The sequence below is a fragment of the Bubalus kerabau genome, chromosome X (assembly GCF_029407905.1).
Source record: "Bubalus kerabau isolate K-KA32 ecotype Philippines breed swamp buffalo chromosome X, PCC_UOA_SB_1v2, whole genome shotgun sequence".
Taxonomy (NCBI): domain Eukaryota; kingdom Metazoa; phylum Chordata; class Mammalia; order Artiodactyla; family Bovidae; genus Bubalus; species Bubalus kerabau.
In genome coordinates this window covers 67161094-67180269 of record NC_073647.1, presented here as the reverse complement: position 1 = coordinate 67180269, position 19176 = coordinate 67161094, and the positions used below count along the sequence as shown (strand labels likewise).

Sequence of the window (19176 nt, the reverse complement as noted above, 5' to 3'; positions counted from 1 at the left end):
TGAACCCAGGTCTCCCGCATTGCAGGCAGGTTCTTTACCAACTAAGCCACAAGGGAAGCCCAAGAATACTAGAGTGGGTAGCTTATCCCTTCTCCAGCAGATCTTCCTGACCCAGGAATAGAACTGGCATCTCCTGCGTTGCAGGTGGATTCTTTACAACTGAGCTGTCAGGGAAACCAAGTTTTCTGCATATGCCTTTTCCAATTTTGTAATCAATTTTCAAGTTCCACAAAAAAATGGTCTTGTTAATATTAATATTTTGATTGGAGTGTTACTGGACTTATGGATTAATTTGAGGTGAATTGCTAACTTTTGGGGGGTTTCCCAGGTCATACTAGTGGTAAAGAACCTGCCTGCCAATGCAGGAGACATAGAGACTTGGGTTTGATCCCTGGGTGGGGAAGATCCCCTGAAGGAGGGCATGGCAATCCAGTCCATTATTCTTGCCTGGAGAATCCCATGGACAGAGGTGGGTTACATTCCATAGGATCACAAAGAGTCGGACAGGACTGAACCGACTTAGCACACATGCATGCTAACTTATTGACATGAAGTCTTCCCGTGTATAAATGCAATAGTGTTTGGGAGAAACAATCCTCTGTGGTCCCTTTGTATCCCTGTATTTTCTTGCTGAGTATGCCAAAATGCAATCCTTGAAGCCTGTTTTTCTGAGCCATTTCCCAGGGTCATGTTTGCAATGAAGGGTGAGGAAATATCTACCCATAGAAAAAGAGCAGGCTTGCTTTTACTTTCTATAAAATCAGTGGAACCTCCAAACTCATTGTCCCTCTCCTGTAATGCAATCCAGTATGTGTTCAGTGTCCTTCATATCATCCTTGTGGGACTTGGTTAGGAGGGTGGGGGGTATTAAGGATAGACACAAATCATCATAAGCTCTGGTTACTGCTTTTATTGTCAATAACAAAGTGTAAACCCGTGGCGGATTCATGTTGATGTATGGCAAAACCAATACAATATTGTAAAGTAATTAGCCTCCAATTAAAATAAATAAATTTATATCAAAAAATTATAATAAAGTCCTTTGTCTCTCACCCAAGATTCTCATGCCTTATGCCAGAATCCATGGAACTAGAGCAGCCTAATATCTTAGATTGTGTATAGGTAAAATCTCACACTCTGTATAGTTCTTACTAAGTTTATTTCTTTACTTTCAGATATTTTTGAAATGTCCTTTAGCACAATTTTATGCTTTTATGTGTAATGGTGTATTCATGTTTGTTAGCTATCTTTTTAGCTACCTTTTAGATTTGGGGGCTACTGTGAAAGGGTTATTTTTATACTGAATTTTCTAATCGGTTGTTGAATTCTACATCTTTTTTTATATGTCACTAGTGTAGCTATTCATACTGCTGCTGTTCAGTCACTAAGTCCTGTCCGACTCTCTGTGACCCCATGGACTGCAGCATGCCACGCTTCTCTATCCTTCACTATGTCCCAGAGTTTGCTCAAACTTATGTCCATTGAATTGGTGATGCCATCTAACCATCTCATCCTCTGTTGCCCCCTTCTCCTCCTGTCCTCAGTTTTTCCTAGCATCAGGGTCTTTTCCAAGAAGTCAGATCTTTGCATCAGGTGGCCAAAATATTGGAGCTTCAGCTTCAGCATCAGTCCTTCCAATGAATATTCAGGGTTGGTTTCCTTTAGGATTGACTGGTTTGATCTCCTTCCTGTCCAAGGGACTCTCAAGAGTTTTCTTCAGCACCACAGTTCAAAAGCATCAATTCTTTAGTGCTAAGCCTTCTTTATGGTCCAACTCTCACATCTGTACATGATTTTATAAATATATAATAAAGAGGAAATGAGGAAAATATATGCACACATTCCCATATATTCTGGTAAAATAGGGTGCCTGCTGTCAAAGAATTTACAAAATGTGAAGAAGATAGACACATCCACAGACTATTACCATTAAGAAAGTAATATTATGCATCAAGGCAGAGATGTAAACAAAGTACTATGGAAGTAGGGGCAATTCAATGTGATTTGGAGGACTGTGGAAGTTCTCATATCATATCAGGTGTTTATGTTGGGCCTCAGAAGGTAATCAGCATCTAGACTGGTGCAGATGGAAATCAGGGAAAGGCAGATGACTTCTCATGCCATACCTGGCATTCAAAGACATCCACAATTTAGCCCCAATCTAGCTTTCTAAACCCAGATGCTAAGTCTTCCAGGAAATAAGAGCTAGTCTCTCATCTGTTAACCCTCTTCCAAACTCAAAATGTTTGAGTTCCCACCATGTTGCTTTGCATTATAACACACTGATTAAAGCAGAAGATTTAGAGTCAGATGATTCTGCCCCAGGCTCTAACTTACTGACTATGAAATCTTGGGCAAATAAAAACTAGAAATGGTGCTTATCTCATGGGAGTGTGTGATAGATTAAATAATTATTGTAAAGCTTTGGTATAGTACCTGGCACAGAGTATGCATTCAATTTACATTAATTCTTATGAATGATAACTCTATTTTATCCATCCCTCTGGTATTAGCTATCAGGTTAACCAAAACACACTTATTGTGTATCTACAATGTGTAATAGATTGTATTCGGTATCATGGATAACACAAAGATGAAAAAGACCCTTTCTCTGCCTCCAGTGACCTGTCAAGTAAAGGATATAAAATACGTAAAAATAATCATGAGGCAAGGCAATTTAGAAAAAATGGAAACAGTACCAGATTTTATTTTCCTGGGCTCCAAAATCACTGCAGCTGGTGACTGCAGCCATGAAGTTAAAAGGTGCTTGTTCCTTGGAAGGAAAACTATGACAAATCTACAGTATGAAAAACTATGACAGCATATTAAAAAGAAGAGATATCACTTTGCCAAAAAAGGTCTGTATAGTCAAAGCTATGGTTTTTCCAATAGTCATGTACTGATGTGAGAGTTGGCCCATAAAGAAGGCTCAGTGCCAAAGAATTGATGCTTTTGAACTGTGGTGTTGGAGAAGACTCTCGAGTCCCTTGGACTGCAAGGAGATCAAACCAGTCAATCTTAAAGGAAATCAACCCTGAATATTCATTGAAAGTGTTGATACTGAAGCTCCAATGCTTTGGCCACCTGATACGAAGAGTTGTCCCATCTGAAAAGACCCTGATGCTGGGAAAGATTGGGGGCAGGAGGAGAAGGGGACGACAGAGAATGAGATGGTTGGATGGCATCACTGACTCAATGGACATGAGTTTGGGTAAACTCTGTGAGTTGGTAATGGACAGGGAGGCCTGGCGTGCTGCAGTCCATGGGGTAGCAAAGAGTCGGACGTGACTGAGCGACTGAACTGAACTGAACTGAAAGTAAATTTATTTTACAAAAATGAAGTAACTAGAACTACTTGCAGCAGTGTGGATGAATCTCACATATAATATGAAAGGTGTGCATTTATGCTTAGTCTTGTCCGTCTCTTTGCAACCCCATGGATTGTAGCTGGCCTGACTGTAGCCATTTGTCCATGGGATTCTCCAGGCAAGAATACTAGAGCGAGTTGCCATTTTCCTCTTCCAAGGGATCTTCCCAACTGAGGGATCAAACCCATGTTTTTTGAGTCTCCTGTGTTGGCAGATGGATTCTTTACCACTGTGCCACCTGGGAAGCTAGTCACAATTCCAAGTACATAAAGTTCAAATATCTATAAAATAAAACTGTATTGTTTAGGGATGCTTATATGGAATGTTAGGGAACCACTGACTGAAACTGCCTGCCCTGGCCAGGCAGGATAACCACCACTTGCATGAGTTATCTCACATCAGGAGGTCCTGATAAGGAGTACAGAACCGACAAGCTATCTCCAGCTGGAAGAATTCAGGAGGGGCCAAAAGGAAAGAGGAGACACTAGCCCATAATATGTCCTGCCAACCTCCCAGAAACCTTCTTGCTGGAATCCATCTTGGCTGAGAGATGCACATGCCACCAGGAAGGATCTTGAATCAGACCAAATATAGGCCCAGGCAAGATGGTTGGCCAGAGACAACCAGGAAATTAACTCCATTACCATAAAACCTGAGATTTTGAGCCATGTGGTGGAGCAGTTCTCCCAAGTTCCCTTTCCCTGCTGCTGTCCACGTGGGCGCCCCTTGCCAATAAAGTCTTTTGCTTTGTCAGTACATGTGTCTCCTCGGACAATTCCTTTTCGATTGTTAGACAAGAGCCCACTCTTGGGCCCTGGAAGGGGTTCCCCTCCCAGTGACAGGAAGATAAATCTATAAAGAAAAGTAAAGAAATGATATCATATTTGCCAGCATAGGAGTTATCTCTAGGATGGATGGAGGAATGGCATCAGTGAGGGGCTTGGAGTGCAGGAGGAATAGTGATGGGGGTTATCAAGATGTTGAATTTCTTATCTTGGGTGGTCATTACATATGCAGTAACTTTATAAATGTTCTTCTAACTGGTAATTCTATTCTGAATGCTTCTCTTTTCCTAATGAGAGAGAAAGTAAGGTCATGAACTGGGACTGAGGGTGAAGGAGGAAGCATTGAAGATTTGAGGAAAAGAAAGACAAAGATAAGTTGGAAAGGGAACAGAACAGGGAACTTCAGTATTTTTACCTTATTCTTTAGGAAAACTTTTCACTTTTTTCCTGAATTATCATGCTGTTCATCTCCTGCTGCTGCTGCTGCTGCTGCTAAGTCGCGTCAGTCGTGTCAAACTCTGTGAGACCCCATAGACGGAAGCCCACCAGGCTCCCCCGTCCCTGGGATTCTCCAGGCAAGAACACTGGAGTGGGTTGCCATTTCCTTCTCCAGTTTGTCTCCAACATACCATTATTTAATTAACTTTACCATACTATATGTGGTTATCCCAAACACATAAATTACAATGCTATTAATGTTTAAAAATAAATATTAAAAGCAAAATTGTCTTAATAAACCATATAATTGTGATAATAGTTGTAATACATTAGTTACTTATTCTTTCACTTTGAGATTTAGGAATCTGCAGTAGTTTATATTTAGACCAAAATACACAGAGCTCATACAGGGATTTTTATTCTTTTTCTTTCACCTTTTTATACCAAGTAGCTTTAGTGTTAAATTCTACATTTTATAAGTTTTAAACATACATAGGTATTTATTATCTCCTTATTTTATTGATCTTATATCCAAAAGCAATTTTTAAATGTCAGAAAACAATATTAACACCACAAAACTAAATATTGACATTTAAAACTACTAGAAAACTATTACACTCTCAAATTTTACTCAGAAGATTTAAACAGGAAAAGTTGATCAGCCTATGTGTTTTGTAATATAATTTTATTTGTTTATTAATTGGATGTGCTGAGTCTTCATTGCTGCAAGGGCTTGTCTCTAGTTTCGGAGAGTCAGGGCTACTCCCTAGTTGCAGTGTACAGGCTTCTCACTGCAGTGGCTTCTCTTGTTGCAGAGCACGGGCTCTAGGGTACATGGGCTCGGTAGTTGTTGCTTCCAGGCTCCAGAGCACTGGCTTAATAGATGTGGCGCACAGGCTTAGTGGCTCCATGGTATGTGGGATGTTCCAGGACCAGGGATTGAACTGGGCTCTCCTGCATTAGCAGGCAGATTCTTTACCACTGAGCCACCAGGGAAGCCCAGCCTATGTAATTTTAAAATTTTACATGAACCAATTTGTAAAAATAAATTATTTCAATTATAACATGCTTTAGTTGTAAATTCATATTTATAATTGCATAACTTCAAGTATTAACATACATAATGAAAATGTAAAATTTTTAACAAGACAAATATAGTAAATTTAAATAATTACCACTAATGTAGCTTTAAAATCTGCTGTGAGCTTTCATTTATTCAATTATAACTGTGCCAGTGTCTTAAAGCCCTCAGTCTTTTTAAAAAAATTTGAATCTACAAATATTGAATCTAGAAATATTAAAAAGTGCAACTCAGTTCAGCAAAAAATATCATATGTGTGGAGAGAATGAGTGCTCAAGAAATAAAGCAAATGGTGTAAAATGTTAATAGTAGGTGATTTGGGATAAAGGGTATATGAGTGTTCTTTGAACTCTATTTATGTTGGCAGCTTTTCTAGAAGTTTGAACTTATTTCTAAATAAGTTAAAATTAAGGAACAGACATGGACTGACATAGTGACATAAGTGAAAATGGACAGTGTGCTTAGAAATAAATGCGGGGGAGTACCATATTTTATCTTGAATAAAAAAGTGGGAGAGTACCATAGTTTATCCCCTTCTTTTCAGCTTATAAACTGAAGTCATTATCTAAATAATGATTTTTTTGTATTCTGAGAGCTAGCCTTTAAGTAGAACTAACTGCTCTTCTACTTTTCCTTCCCTGGTACAGACTCTGTGCTCCCTGTCACTGAATCTACAAGCAGAGTACTGACCCACCACATCCAGGTCTGCAGAGGGATCAGACATGGGAATGCATCTGCAGCGATTCTGGACCAGCCATTTTTTGTTGACCTTGCTGGCAAATGCTCTCTGATCTCATAATGCTTACAGCCGTGTCTTTAACTTCTCTGATATTCAGTGAGGAATCCCCACAGCCAGGATCTATAGTCAGATCATTATAAATGACAATTTTGGTTTGGTAAGGAAGGAGGTGCATGTGGAGATCATTACATGATATCATTTATAAGGGAAAAACTGCAATGTATGTCATCTTGGAAATCCTCAAAATTCCAGAGTTAAAAATAAATATCAGACCATTAGGCAATGTCTCTGCGAATTTCAGATCCAAAGTGTTGCCAATAACAAACATGCCACCAATAACACAAACTCATCAAATGTCCCAGTTGAAAGTCACTTTTACTTATTGTTGGTATTATTATTATCATCATCAGCATCATTATCATTAGCACAAAACTAAATCCACTAATAAAACAAAAATTACACCCTAAAGTCTTCATGACAATGAATCAATAACATTATCTTCATGTACAAGGGACAGCACCCTGAGGATAAAGACCATATCACAGCTTGATAATCAATTCAATAATTCAGCCAACATTATTGAGCACCTAGGCACAATGGGAGATTTAAAAACATATACAAGAATCCCTGCTTTCAAGGAGTTTTACAGTCTAGTAGGAGGTATTGAAGAACATCAAGAACAGAGGACCACATGAGCTCAGTGACATAATGGAATCAGTGCCACGTATGAAGTGTAATTGGAGAGAGACATCACAAGAGACTAATGTCACATTCACTTAGGGGCAATCACATTCAGTAGGGGCAATCACATTCAGTAGGGGCAATCACATTCAGTAGGGGCAATCAGAAGAGACTCCTTAGAGAAGGTGGCATCTGAGCTGGGCTTTGAGGAACTGGAAGGATTTTGGCGAACTGGCATGTAGAGAACAGGTGTTGGAGGTGGAGAAGATAGAGCATGGCTATGGGAAAGTTAGTGGCATGTTTGAGGAGGGAATAATACTCCAGTTTGGCTAGGGTATGGGATCTATGTAAGTAGGAATGGTGTGATAATATGCTACATAGTTTATGGGGGGCATATTTTGAATGACTTTAAATGACAGGCTACAATTTCAGATCTTTAACTTATGTCACAGTAATTATATTTATCCATGGCAATAAAATATGCAATTATTGATGAAGAGATATAATCATTTCAGTTCCAGATTTCTTAGGGAAACTCAAGTGGTTACTAGGCAATGTTATTGCCTTGCTATCAGAAATGTCCCAGCGTGTAACACCAATCAATCAATAGTAGAATTTTCTATTCTGCATGTAACTAAACCTCTTCACTCAAAGTCTATTCTTTCCATCCAAGGACCACACTTCTTCCCATTCCCACCAGTTCTTGTGGCATCTGATCAGTTGAGACAAGTCTAATTCAGGATTTCTAGCCACAACCACTACCCTGAAACTAGCACCAACAACTTTGAAAAGTGAGAGAGGTGGTGGCAGGGGTAGTGAACGTAGCCATCTGAAAAAGTCTCTGGAATCCCCATACCAAGAGTCAAGCTTAGTTCTCTGAAATTGGAATTCCTGGTCCTCCACTCAGTTTGGCCCAGAAGACAACTGGAGGGGTCCCAGAACTCACAGTGCCTGATTAAGGTCATCTTTTAGAGTTTCCTCTTAATGTCAGCAAATTCCTTAAAGGAATGACATTTCATGCAGGTGACATGTTACATAAAGCCTTCCTGTGTCTGCTTGAAGCTGTGGATAAACTGGGGTGAATTTCTTTTTCTAACCAAGGAACCCTATTGGGTTTTGTCTTTACACAACAGGCTGGTAGTTGGGACCTTCTCAAGTGTACTGACAGTTGAAAGATTTTGAAGAATAGTTGTATTAGGTGACCAAACCAAAGAAGTAAGCTATTTAAGCCACCCCAGGAAGGCTTAGAATAACAAGTTGCCATGGCCACACTACACTGCCTGCAGCCAGTCAGTCTTTCGGCTCTTTCCTGGAATGATACCTCCTCTGCAGGAAGTCATGGATAGCAGTAGTAAGGCCCCAGGTTACACTGGACCTTAGGATGACCAGGGAACCTCCCCGGTAGATCAGAAATACCTTTCGGCCCCGAGTGTCCCACACATCCTGGATAGAGGCCCATAAGCTTGGCATGCTCTGCCAGCCAATGTGGGACTGCATATTGGCAACCAGCACAATCAGAGGATACAGAACTAGGCAGGTGATTGTTCCATTGACACTCCCAGACACCAAGGCAGGAACCCAGTGGGGCAGGCCTTGCTCTGCCAAGCTATTCTGGATGGGATCCTTGAAGGAGAAATACAGAGCACTCCCCAGGCTGTTCCTGAGAAGGATAGGCCAGAAACCGCGATAGTAACCCTGTGACAGCCGGCCCCAAAGCCCATAAGAGTGAAATTCCTTGAGAATGCTGATGGTGCTGGGAAAGCGAGCTTGCTTGCGACCATCCTGGAGCACATTTTGCACCCTCTCAAAGGGGCTAAGTGCCACAGCCTCCACCACACCAGACATAAGCCCCGCAGCCCAGCGGTTCCCCAGGGAGTGTGGCCCAACAGGGGAGAGACAACACAGCATGCTATCGTATGTCCCAAACAGCAGAGTCCCTTGCAATGTCTTGGAGAGAAGAGGCGGGTAGATTCCCCGGTAGAAGTATTGAGGGCCTTCATGCCAAAGCTGCCGCACAGCCTCTGACACCGCCACAGCATGGATCTGTTGCCGGAACACAACCTTATAGATAGGAAAGGTCAGAAAAGTGGACATAAAGTTGGAAATGGCACCAAGGGCGTAGGCATGGGAGTGCCAGCTTCTCTTTCCTGGAGGCTCTTTTTGTGTCCAGTGCTGAAGCTCCTTCCTGGGAGAGTGGTTTTGTTCCCCCATGCTGAAGATACCTGGGTGCAGATGGAAGAAACTGGCAAGAGTGGAAAAAAAGAAGTTAGATTGACCAATGAAATCTTTTGGCAAGCATCTTCATTGCTTAGTTATAAACAGAGGCTCAAGAAACTCAGCTCTAAAGAAACAAATAATTCTCTGGGCCAGTTTCTGAGAAATATGTACACTCTTAAGAAAGAATTCCTCCACCTTAAATTAAAACAAAGGCAGTTAGTTTTGCTGAACAGAGTCACCTCTAGGGTGTTTTTCTGACCCAGCAAATATTCTCATATTCAAAGAAGGTTGAAGAATGAAGAAAATAAAATTAGTGAAGGAGGGCTCCCCATCCTTACTGCATTCACCATATGAAACTTTGCATTTGATAAACTGCTAAAATAACAAGTTGCTCTTCCCTTTCCAAAAAGTGGCACTATCTTCTACAGGCAGAAAGTCATTCAAAGGTTGTAGTCCAGTACTTTCTCTAAAAGATGGTAGTAAATTTAGGGAGCAGGGAAGCTCCTTGCTTCTTTTTTTGTAGATTCTTGATGATGTGCTAGCTGTTTCATGGCAACACCCCGCTCGCCTCTCCCAATTGAGGAACAGAAAGAGTAACTATTCCTGGAAGTTTAGCAAGAAAAGGCTCTATACATGACAGTTTCTGAGCTTAACCTTATAGACCTGTTGCTGTATAACAGTGCAGGTGTTCTTAATGTACAGGCTATTGACATTTGGGGCCAGATAATTCATCACAGGTGCCCACCCTGTGTTCATACAATGTTTAGTGGTATCCTGTGGCACAAGTTGTGACCTACCCAGTTATGGCAAGAGGAGGGCATGGCAACCCACTCCAGTATTCTTGCCTGGAGAATCCCCATGGACAGAGGAGCCTGGCAAGCTACAGTCCACGGGGTGGCAAAGAGTCGGACATGACTGAGTGACTAAGCACAGCACAGCACAGCTATAACAAACAAAAATATCTAAAGACATTACCTTATGTCCTCAGGGTGAGGGAAGAAGATAAAATTGCCCTGGTTCAGAGCCACTATACTAGAGGGAAGAGGCTGTGCAAAGATTCCAAGCTATTGCTCCTACCTGGGAGTAGTCTGGGAGCAGTCTGGGAGCAGATGGAGTAGTATGAAAGGTAATTGCGGAGCCAGGGCCCATGAAAGAATTTTGGGATCAAGAAGAAATGAATGGTCGGTGCAGATCTGAGAACCTGAGGGAGTTGTCAGGAAGGAACTAGGGGTGAGAGGACAGGGTGTGGGGCTTGGGAATGGTGTGTGGAGAGGAACAGGAAGTGGTGTGGTGGGGGACAGGGGCACAGGGTGCCATGACTGGGCATCAGACTCACATCTAGATGGACAGGAAGCCTGGTAGAAACTGCAGACCCAGAGGTTTCACACAGAACCCTGGGCTGTGTAGTCCCCAGAGGCGAGGGCTATTGGGGATCTAGTTACACTAGCCCATCCAATAGGGACAAAGGGTTCACCAGGCTGAGGAACTGGGGGTGGGCTAGAAGCCAGGCCCTGCAAGAAGCCCACTGCAGCCTTCCCTGGGCTGCCGCACTCAAGAACTTGCCTTAAAGTGCTTCTCCTTCCAGAATGACCCCCATAAGCTTCTCCCTGGTTTCTTGCTCCTGCTCCATCCACAGTCCAGTACCTAACCTTACAACCCTACCCCTCTCAAGCCACAGTCTGTCTAGAGGGAGGGAGTAGAGGCTCAGCCTCCTGTGCTCTTCCACCAGCCCTCCCCTACCCTCAGCAGTTCGGAGGCCCTTAAGCCTCACATCCTTAACTCTCATGGCCAAGAGGCTGGGAAGGCTCCTCTGCTTTGGACTCTTTAGCTGAGAACTGGCCAGGAGCACAGGCTCAAGAGGCCCACTCCTTGCATCCTTCCAGGGCACTCCTGGGCCCATGGCAGCCCCCTCCATATCCCAGGAGCCAAAGCGGACCCCTCTCCTTGGAGGGGAGCTCCAATCACGCCCCCGAAGCCACAGGGGACCCCAAAATTACCCAACTGTCCTACCAAGGATTTATCTCCAAGTTTTATCTGCACCTGCATAAGGATGGGTGGTGAGGGAAGCATTTGTCCCCTCTTCTATCTCAGAATGCAGTAATGTTCCACTTCCTTCCCACATTTTCCTGAGTAACCTGTAAACATGTGTTGATTGACTGTAAGGCAGGCCAATTTAGCAGAAAGAAAACTGGGCTAGAATTTGGCAGACCAGAATTCTCAGTGCCAGTTCTCTTTTCAACTTCTTGTGTGACCTTTAGAAATATATTAACATCTTGGAGCCTCAAGCATCTCAATTATGAAATGAGCAGACGCTGGGGGGTAGGGTAGGGGGATGTTCTCTAGGCATCCTCATACTGTGCATGTGGCAGGGGGTTGATGGAGAGGAATTCAGGCCAATATTTGATAGAGGAATTGTGCTTTTCCATCCCTGGTTCCTTCTGTTTTGGCCAATCTTTTTCAGGGATTAAAAGTGAACAATAATTTAGAAACAACTTACCTGAAATAGCTGTCATAATTTTATAAATCTAACTCATCCTGTTTTATGGGGGAGAGGGAGTCAATTTTTCTCCTATGTGTTTTCCTGTTAAAATGCCAGCCTTTGGGAACAGACAGTCCTGAGTATGAATTCTGCCTCCACCATTTGCTTAGTTGTATGACCTTAGGCAAGACACTTCACTCAGTCTCAGTTTTTTGGCTACAGACGAGGGACAAGAGACCTCCCTCAAAAGGTTGTTGTAAAGAATAACAAAATAAAATGAGATAAAGTGGTTGACCATCCATGGCATGGTGGCCTCAGTCAACTGTATTTTTTTTAAGATGTTTCCCCACCTCACACCTATGCGGATGCTGCACATGCTCCTGCAGCACACTCAGAACCCTTTACAGTGGTATGGTGGGACAAATCCTGTGTCCACGTGGGAGACGAGGAAGACCTTTCTTCTGTGAATGCAAAGGTGTTATAAAAGCAATCCTGGACAGCCTGGCCCCTTACACAAGAATTCCAAAGTAGGGGCCTCAGAACAAGCCTGGAGTCAGCCTAGAGCAGTTACCCCATGGGCCCTATGATGTATCTCTTATGTTTATAACCTTGTAAAGTGGGTGGAAAGGATTCCAGACTCCCTGGATAGTCTAGCCCAGATGCACAGCCTGCATGATCATGCCAGGATCCAGCCCTATATGTATCCATTCATTCCAGGCATCCCTCTGCCAGTCCTTTGGTCTGTTCACAAACACATATCAATCACTGTGGGTAAGTCACTGTGAAGCAGGGGTGAACAGGACTTGGTACCAGCCCTGGAGGTCTTGGGAATCTAGTGGGGGAGACAGGTCAACAATGAGCTAAACTATACTGGAAGGCAAAACAAAGCTTACACTAATCAAGGACAGAGCAGAACATAAAAGCAATATATTTCACCTAGCATAGGGAGATATCCAGGGTGTCTTCCCAACCCAGGGATCAAACCCAGGTCTCCCGCATTGCAGGCAGATTCTTTACCAGCTGAGCCATAAAGGAAGTCCAAGAATACTGGAGTGGGTAGCCTATCTCTTCTCCAGAGGATCCTCCTGACCCAGCAATCAAACCAGGGTCTCCTGCATTGAAGGCAGATTCTTTATCAACTGAACTAACAGGGAAGTCTCTTGATGTAAGTGAAAGAGGAGAGTGAAAAAGCTGGCTTAAAATTCAACATTCAAAAAATGAAGATCATGGCATTTGGTCCCAACACTTCATGGCAAATAGATGGGGAAACAATGAGAGACTTTATTTTCTTGGGCTCCAAAATCACTGCAGATGGTGACTGCAGCCATGAAATTAAAAGATGCTTTCTCCTTGGAAGAAAAGCTATGACAAAGCTAGATAGCATATTAAAAAGCAGAGACATCACTTTGCTGACAAAGGCCCATATAGTCTAAAGCTATGGCTTTTTCAATAATCATGTATGGATGTGAGAGTTTAACCATAAAGAAAGATGAGCACTGAAGAGTTGATGCTTTTGAACTGTGGTGTTGGAGAAGACTCTTGAGAGTCCCTTGGACTGCTAGGAGATCAAACCAGTCAATCCTAAAGAAAGTCAATCCTGAATATTCACTGGAAGGACTGATGCTGAAGCTGAAACTCCAATTCTTTGGCCACCTGATGTGAAGAACTGACTCACTGGAAAAGACCCTGATGCTGAGAAAGATTGAAGGCAGGAGGAGAAGGGGACGGACAGAGGATGAGATGGTTGGATGGCATCACTGACTTGCTGCACATGAGTTTGAGCAAGCTCTGGGAGCTGGTGATGGACAGGGAAGCCTGGCATGCTGCAGACCATGGAGTCACAAAGAGTTGGACATGACTGAGCGACTGAACTGACTGACTGAGCATAGGGAGCAGTCTAAAATTTCTCTGAGAGGGGGCATCTGACTTGATTCTTAACCCACAAGCAGGCTCTAGTTAGATGTAGGAGTGAGGGCAGGAGTTCTAGGCTAAGGAAGCAGCCTAAAGCACAGATGCCTAAAAGCATGAGTGGTACCCGGTTCTGGATGCAGGCTGTGGGAAGGAGAGAGATCTGTGGCTGACAGAGACAAGTCAATTTATAATGAGGGCCTTATTTGTTTGCCCCACTGCATATAGCATAAAGATACAGACTATAGAATCAGATAGCCCTGGGTTTGAATTTCACTGCTCTACTTCCTAGCTTTATGACCTTGGCCAAGTCTCTTCCACTCTCTGAACCTCAGTACCCTTACCTGTAAAATGAGTGTCATGAAGGTTGCATGAGATGAAGTATACAAAATACTTAGTCAAAATACTTAGTATGATACCCCGTATACAAAGTTGATCCATACATTATATTAGTAGTTGTATTTAAAAAATGAGATCCTAGGAATATAGGTAAGATTACAACATTGCTTTAAAGGCTGAAATCAGTCTAATAAACTGGGTCGTCTGCAGAGTGCATTTTAAATTGTTTGTTGGAAATGAACCAATCTATGAAACAGAAACAGAATCAAGGATATAGAAAACAGACTGGTAGGTGCCAAGAGGGAAGGAGTTGGGGAAGGGATGGAGTGGGAGGTTGGGGTTAGCACATGTAAGCTTTTATATATAGTATGGATAAACAACAAAGTCCTACTGTATGCTGCTAAATCGCTTCAGTCGTGTCCGACTCTGTGCAACCCCATAGACGGCAGCCCACCAGGCTCCCCTGTCCCTAGGATTCTCCAGGCAAGAACACTGGAGTGGGTTGCCACTTCCTTCTCCAATGCATGAAAGTGAAAAGTGAAAGGGAAGTCACTCAGTCGTGTCCGACTCTTTGCGACCCCATGGACTGCAGCCTACCAGGCTCCTCCGTCCATGGGATTTTTCAAGCAAGAGTACTGGAGTGGGGTGCCATCACCTTCTCCAGTACTACTGTATAGAGCACTGATAACTCTATTCAGTATCCCATGAAAAACTATAATGGAAAAGAATATTAAAAGAATGTGCATATATATATATATATATATATTTGTGTGTGTGTGTGTGTGTGTATATATATATTTATATTTGTGTGTGTGTGTGTGTGTGTGTGTATATATATATATATATATATATATATATATTTATATATTGGAGAAGGAAATGGCAACCCACTCCAGTGTTCTTGCCTGGAGAATCCCAGGGACGGGGGAGCCTGGTAGGCTGCTGTCTATAGGGTCGCACAGAGTCAGACACAACTGAAGCAACTTAGCAGCAGCAGCAGCATATACATATGTGCGTTCATGGGGTTCTCAAGGCAAGAATACTGAAGTGGTTTGCCATTCCCTTCTCCAGTGGACCACATTTTGTCAGAACTCTCCACCATGACCTGTCCGTCTTGGGTGGCCCTACATGGCATGGCTCATAGTTTCATTGAGTTAGACAAGACTGTGGTCCATAAAAGGAAATCAGTCCTGAATATTCATTGGAAGGACTGATACTGAAAATGAAACTCCAATACTTTGGCCACCTGATGTGAAGAACTGACTCAATGGAAAAGACCCTGATGCTGGGAAAGACTGAAGGGAGGAGGAGAAGGGGACGGACAGAGGATGAGATGGTTGGATGGCATCACCGACATGCTGGACATGAGTTTGAGTAAACTCCAGAAGATGGTGATGGACAGGGAAGCCTGGCGTGCTGCAGTCCATGGGGTCACAAAGAGTCGTACGCACCTGAGCGACTGAACTGGACATATGTGTATGCTAACTAGCTTCAGTCGCATCCAACTCTTTGTGACCCTATGGACTGTAGCTCACCAGGCTCCTCTGTCCATGGTATTCAAGAATACTGGAATGGGTAGCCATTTCCTTCATGGGATCTTCCCAAACTAGGGATTGAACCTGTGTCTCCTATGTCTCCTGCATCGGCAGGGGGTTCTTTACTACTAGTGCCACCTGGGAAGCTTTATACATATATGTGTAATATATATATATATATATATATATATATATAAAACAATCATTTTGCTGTACAGCAGAAATTAACACAAGATGGTAAATAAACTCTATAGCAATTAAAATTGATTTTAAAATAAAATGAAAGGATTTTTTGTTTAAATTGTTTGTTTGGAAGACAACAGAGAAGAGTTGTCACGGGCTTTGGAGTCTGACGCAGCCCCAGACTGGAATCCCAGTGCCTCCACTTACAAGGTGTTTTAACCTCCCTGAAACTCAGTTTTCCTATTTGCAAAATGGGATAACAATGCCTGTCTCAGCATTGCTGAGAAGCTTAAATAAGATAACAAATGGAAAGTCCCTGGCACCAAGAAGGCAGGCAGCCAAGGGCAGCTATTATTGTTTCAACTAATAGTGTTACCTTCATAACTTTCAGTCTTTTAAGGTTTCTTTGTTACAGTTGGAAAATGTGGTGTCATTAGAACCATGAATTGGGAAGTATTCCCACACACTGATGCCAGAGATCAGGGATACCTTTATCTAACTGGAGCCGGTTCAGCAAATCCTCCTCCCAGCCTTGCACAAAGAGACCTTCACTTTGTTCTAAGGGCCCAATCAAGGCACCAGCATACAATCTTTCTCTTTCCACTATTTTTTGTCAGAGCTACAGGATCTACCCTTTGTCCTACTTGATCCCACCCCCACCAACTCCAACTGTAGATCACCTACTTTGGCAGTGAAGCCAATTTAAACACAGAATAAGAGTCTGCAAGAGACCTGGGGTCAGGTGTCATGATATTGGGGAGCAGAGCAAGAGTCTGAAGGAAATCCAAGAGCTGTGCCAGCCTCACCCCTGGTTATGTGAGGTGAGGCTTCACTCTACTTCCTACATCCTCCACCCTCCATCCCCTTGCTACTGTTCTACCCATGAGAAATTCCACAGTCCTCAGATGCAAAGTACTTAAACTCCAAATTTGCATTGTTTACTCCAAGGAACTCTATGTATTGAGGTAGCCAATGAGAAGGCAGAAAGAACAGGTAAAGTTCCTTGGCAGGTTGAACACAGCCCAACAGCAATGACAAGACATCAGATTATTTGCTTGCTTCCAAACATCAGGAATCAAGAACAAGCCCAGAAGGGGGGCCTCCTAACCACAATCTACATAAGGGAAGTAAGACCTGCTCTTCAAGAACCAGAAGTCATGGAAAATGGTGCAGATTTCTCTGTCACGGGCTTCACGGCCCATTCACTCTGGACAGCCCTGCATGCTGTTTCCATGGAGTTGCTCCTTCTCTGCGGCCAGTGATTCCAAATCCAGCAAAGGAGAGGTCCCCTCAAGAGCTCACAGAAGGGCAACCTAGCAACGTGTCCTCAAGCCAGGAAATAAAAGAGCTATATCAGCGGCAGAGAGCTGTATTTAGGGGGTTAGATCAAATTATGTTCCGTTTCTCATACTTCTTCCTCAAGTACAAATTGAAAGAGAAAATGTTAGGAAGAAAGATTGTAGGGGAGTGGTTCTTAACCATTTCTGGGCCACAGACTCATTTGAACATCTACAAAGCTGTGAACTCAGAAGAATATACATAGTTGAAATTCTACTCTTCACAAACAATTTCAGGAAGGACCCTAGGTAGGAACTTCTGCTCTCAAGTTACATTTCACAACAGCTACCATATGGAGAGATACATTGGCCACATCTTCATTTACTTATTGCCATAAGCATAATTTAGTGTCTCTAGCAATGGTTCACAAACCACTCTACATCTCAGAATTAACTACAGCACTGGTTAAAAATATAAATCACCCTCCCTAGCCCTAGTTCTTAGTAAATCTGGATCCCCCAGAGGCAGAGCTTAGGAATCTGTATTTCTAACAAGCTTTTCAAAATGATTCTGAGGCAGCCAGCTTCATATCCATACTTTGGTTAATAGCATGGATTCTGGTGTCAGAGAGATATGATACAAGTTCTGGCTTCACCTTTTAATTTCAGGCAAGTCATTTTACCTCTCTGAGTCTTGTCTCCTTTCAGGTCATAAGCTGTAAAAAATAATGTTTTACTGAAAGAAAAAGTAAGCAGCCTGCTGTAGTGTAAAACAGAGAAAGAAAATGTCTCAGTTTTCTTATTCTGTACAATGGGTACCATACAAGTTTCCTACCTCTTCCCCTACCCCTCTTTGCATTGCCTCTCCAAGCCCTCCTTCAGCACTACCAGCACACTAAGACTGCAGCTGAGCTGGTTTAAGACCACTCATGTAAAAAAAATGCCCTCTAGGCAGCTCAGATCGGCAAAGAGTTGGTATTTGGAAAACAACAGAGTAAAACCGGATGCTGATATTTATTTGCTGTGTGATGTGGGGCAAGCCGCCTAACCTTGTGCCTGTTTCCTCATCTGAAAAATGGAGATAATAGTCGTTGCTCACTAATTCTATATAGTTCCAAATGGGCCTTCCCATCTCCACTTTGGCTTTGGCTTTTCTCAACTAACCCTCAGTCTGAGAGTAGAGAGGAATAGGGGGCAGCATTTGAAATCAGATTTGTAGACTTGAGTGTGAGCTCTTACCTCTGCACTTCCTAAGAATAGTGACTGGGTGCTTAAGTCCCCTCTCTGTTAAGTGGGCATACTGCTACCTCCTTCGCAAGGCTGTTGAAAATAAACGAGTTGTCCGTGACAGCCCATTTGCACGTAGAAAGCGCTCAGTAAATGCTTTTTCCCCCTTCCCTCTGTACAAAGGTGAGGAACTTGCACTGTTCGCTTGATGTCTGTCCCACCTCGTGTTGAAGGCATCTGGTCTCAAAGCGTGGAGGACAGAGGTGGAAGAGGTGAAAGAGAAAGAAAGCGAGGGGCAAGCAGCAAACTCACGGTAAAATGCCAATCGGCAGGGTCCGAGAGTCCGAGCTGCACTTGACACCGCACCGGCTTCCGCGCCTGTGTGCCGCAGCCCCCGCCGGCCTGCTACTCCTTTTTGCTAGCAATGGCCCTGAGCAGGAGGCTGCGCGGGGAGGCCGCCCCCTCGCCCCGCTGATTGGCCTCGCCAACCGACTCATCATGCTCTTTGTCTCAACCCGCAGAGGTTAAAAGAAGCGGCGGCTGCTGGGAGCTAACAGCGAGTGGGCGGGGGAGGCCTCTGCTGCCTTGGGAACCGAGCTGCTTCGACCCAGCTACCCAAAGCTGGGTGAAGAGGCTCCGTCTGGAGGCTCTGAGTTGGTTAGCGGTAGAGGAGGCGTCCGGAGAAGGCAATGGCAACCCACTCCAGTACTCTTGCCTGGAAAATCCCATGGACGGAGGAGCCTGGTGGGCTTCAGTCCATGGAGTCGCTAAGAGTCGGACACGACTGAGCGACTTTACTTTCACTTTTGACTTTGATGCACTGAAGGAAATGGCAACCCACTCCAGTGTTCTTGCCTGGAGAATCCCAGGGACGGCGGAGCCTGGTAGGCTGCCGTCTATGGGGTCGCACAGAGTCGGA

General features: G+C 43.5%; 1 protein-coding gene across 1 annotated transcript; it reads right to left on the bottom strand.

The window, feature by feature from the left end:
* Positions 1 to 6767: 6767 nt before the first annotated feature.
* Positions 6768 to 18864, bottom strand: SLC25A53 (solute carrier family 25 member 53). Its single transcript, XM_055565664.1, has 2 exons — positions 18570 to 18864; positions 6768 to 9334 (listed from the first exon to the last, which is right to left on the bottom strand). Exons 1-2 carry the CDS (start codon positions 18755 to 18757, stop codon positions 8383 to 8385), a joined length of 1140 nt encoding a protein of 379 aa, XP_055421639.1. The 5' UTR covers positions 18758 to 18864; the 3' UTR covers positions 6768 to 8382.
* Between the last annotated feature and the right edge of the window lie 312 nt (positions 18865 to 19176).

Excerpts from the sequence above, each read along its gene's own strand:
- SLC25A53 (XM_055565664.1), bottom strand. The coding sequence starts at position 18,757 with ATGATGAGTCGGTTGGCGAGGCCAATCAGCGGGGCGAGGGGGCGGCCT. Across the intron at positions 9,335-18,569 it reads CTGCCGATTGGCATTTTACC|TTTCTTCCATCTGCACCCAG; the intron begins GTGAGTTTGCTG and ends CACTCTTGCCAG.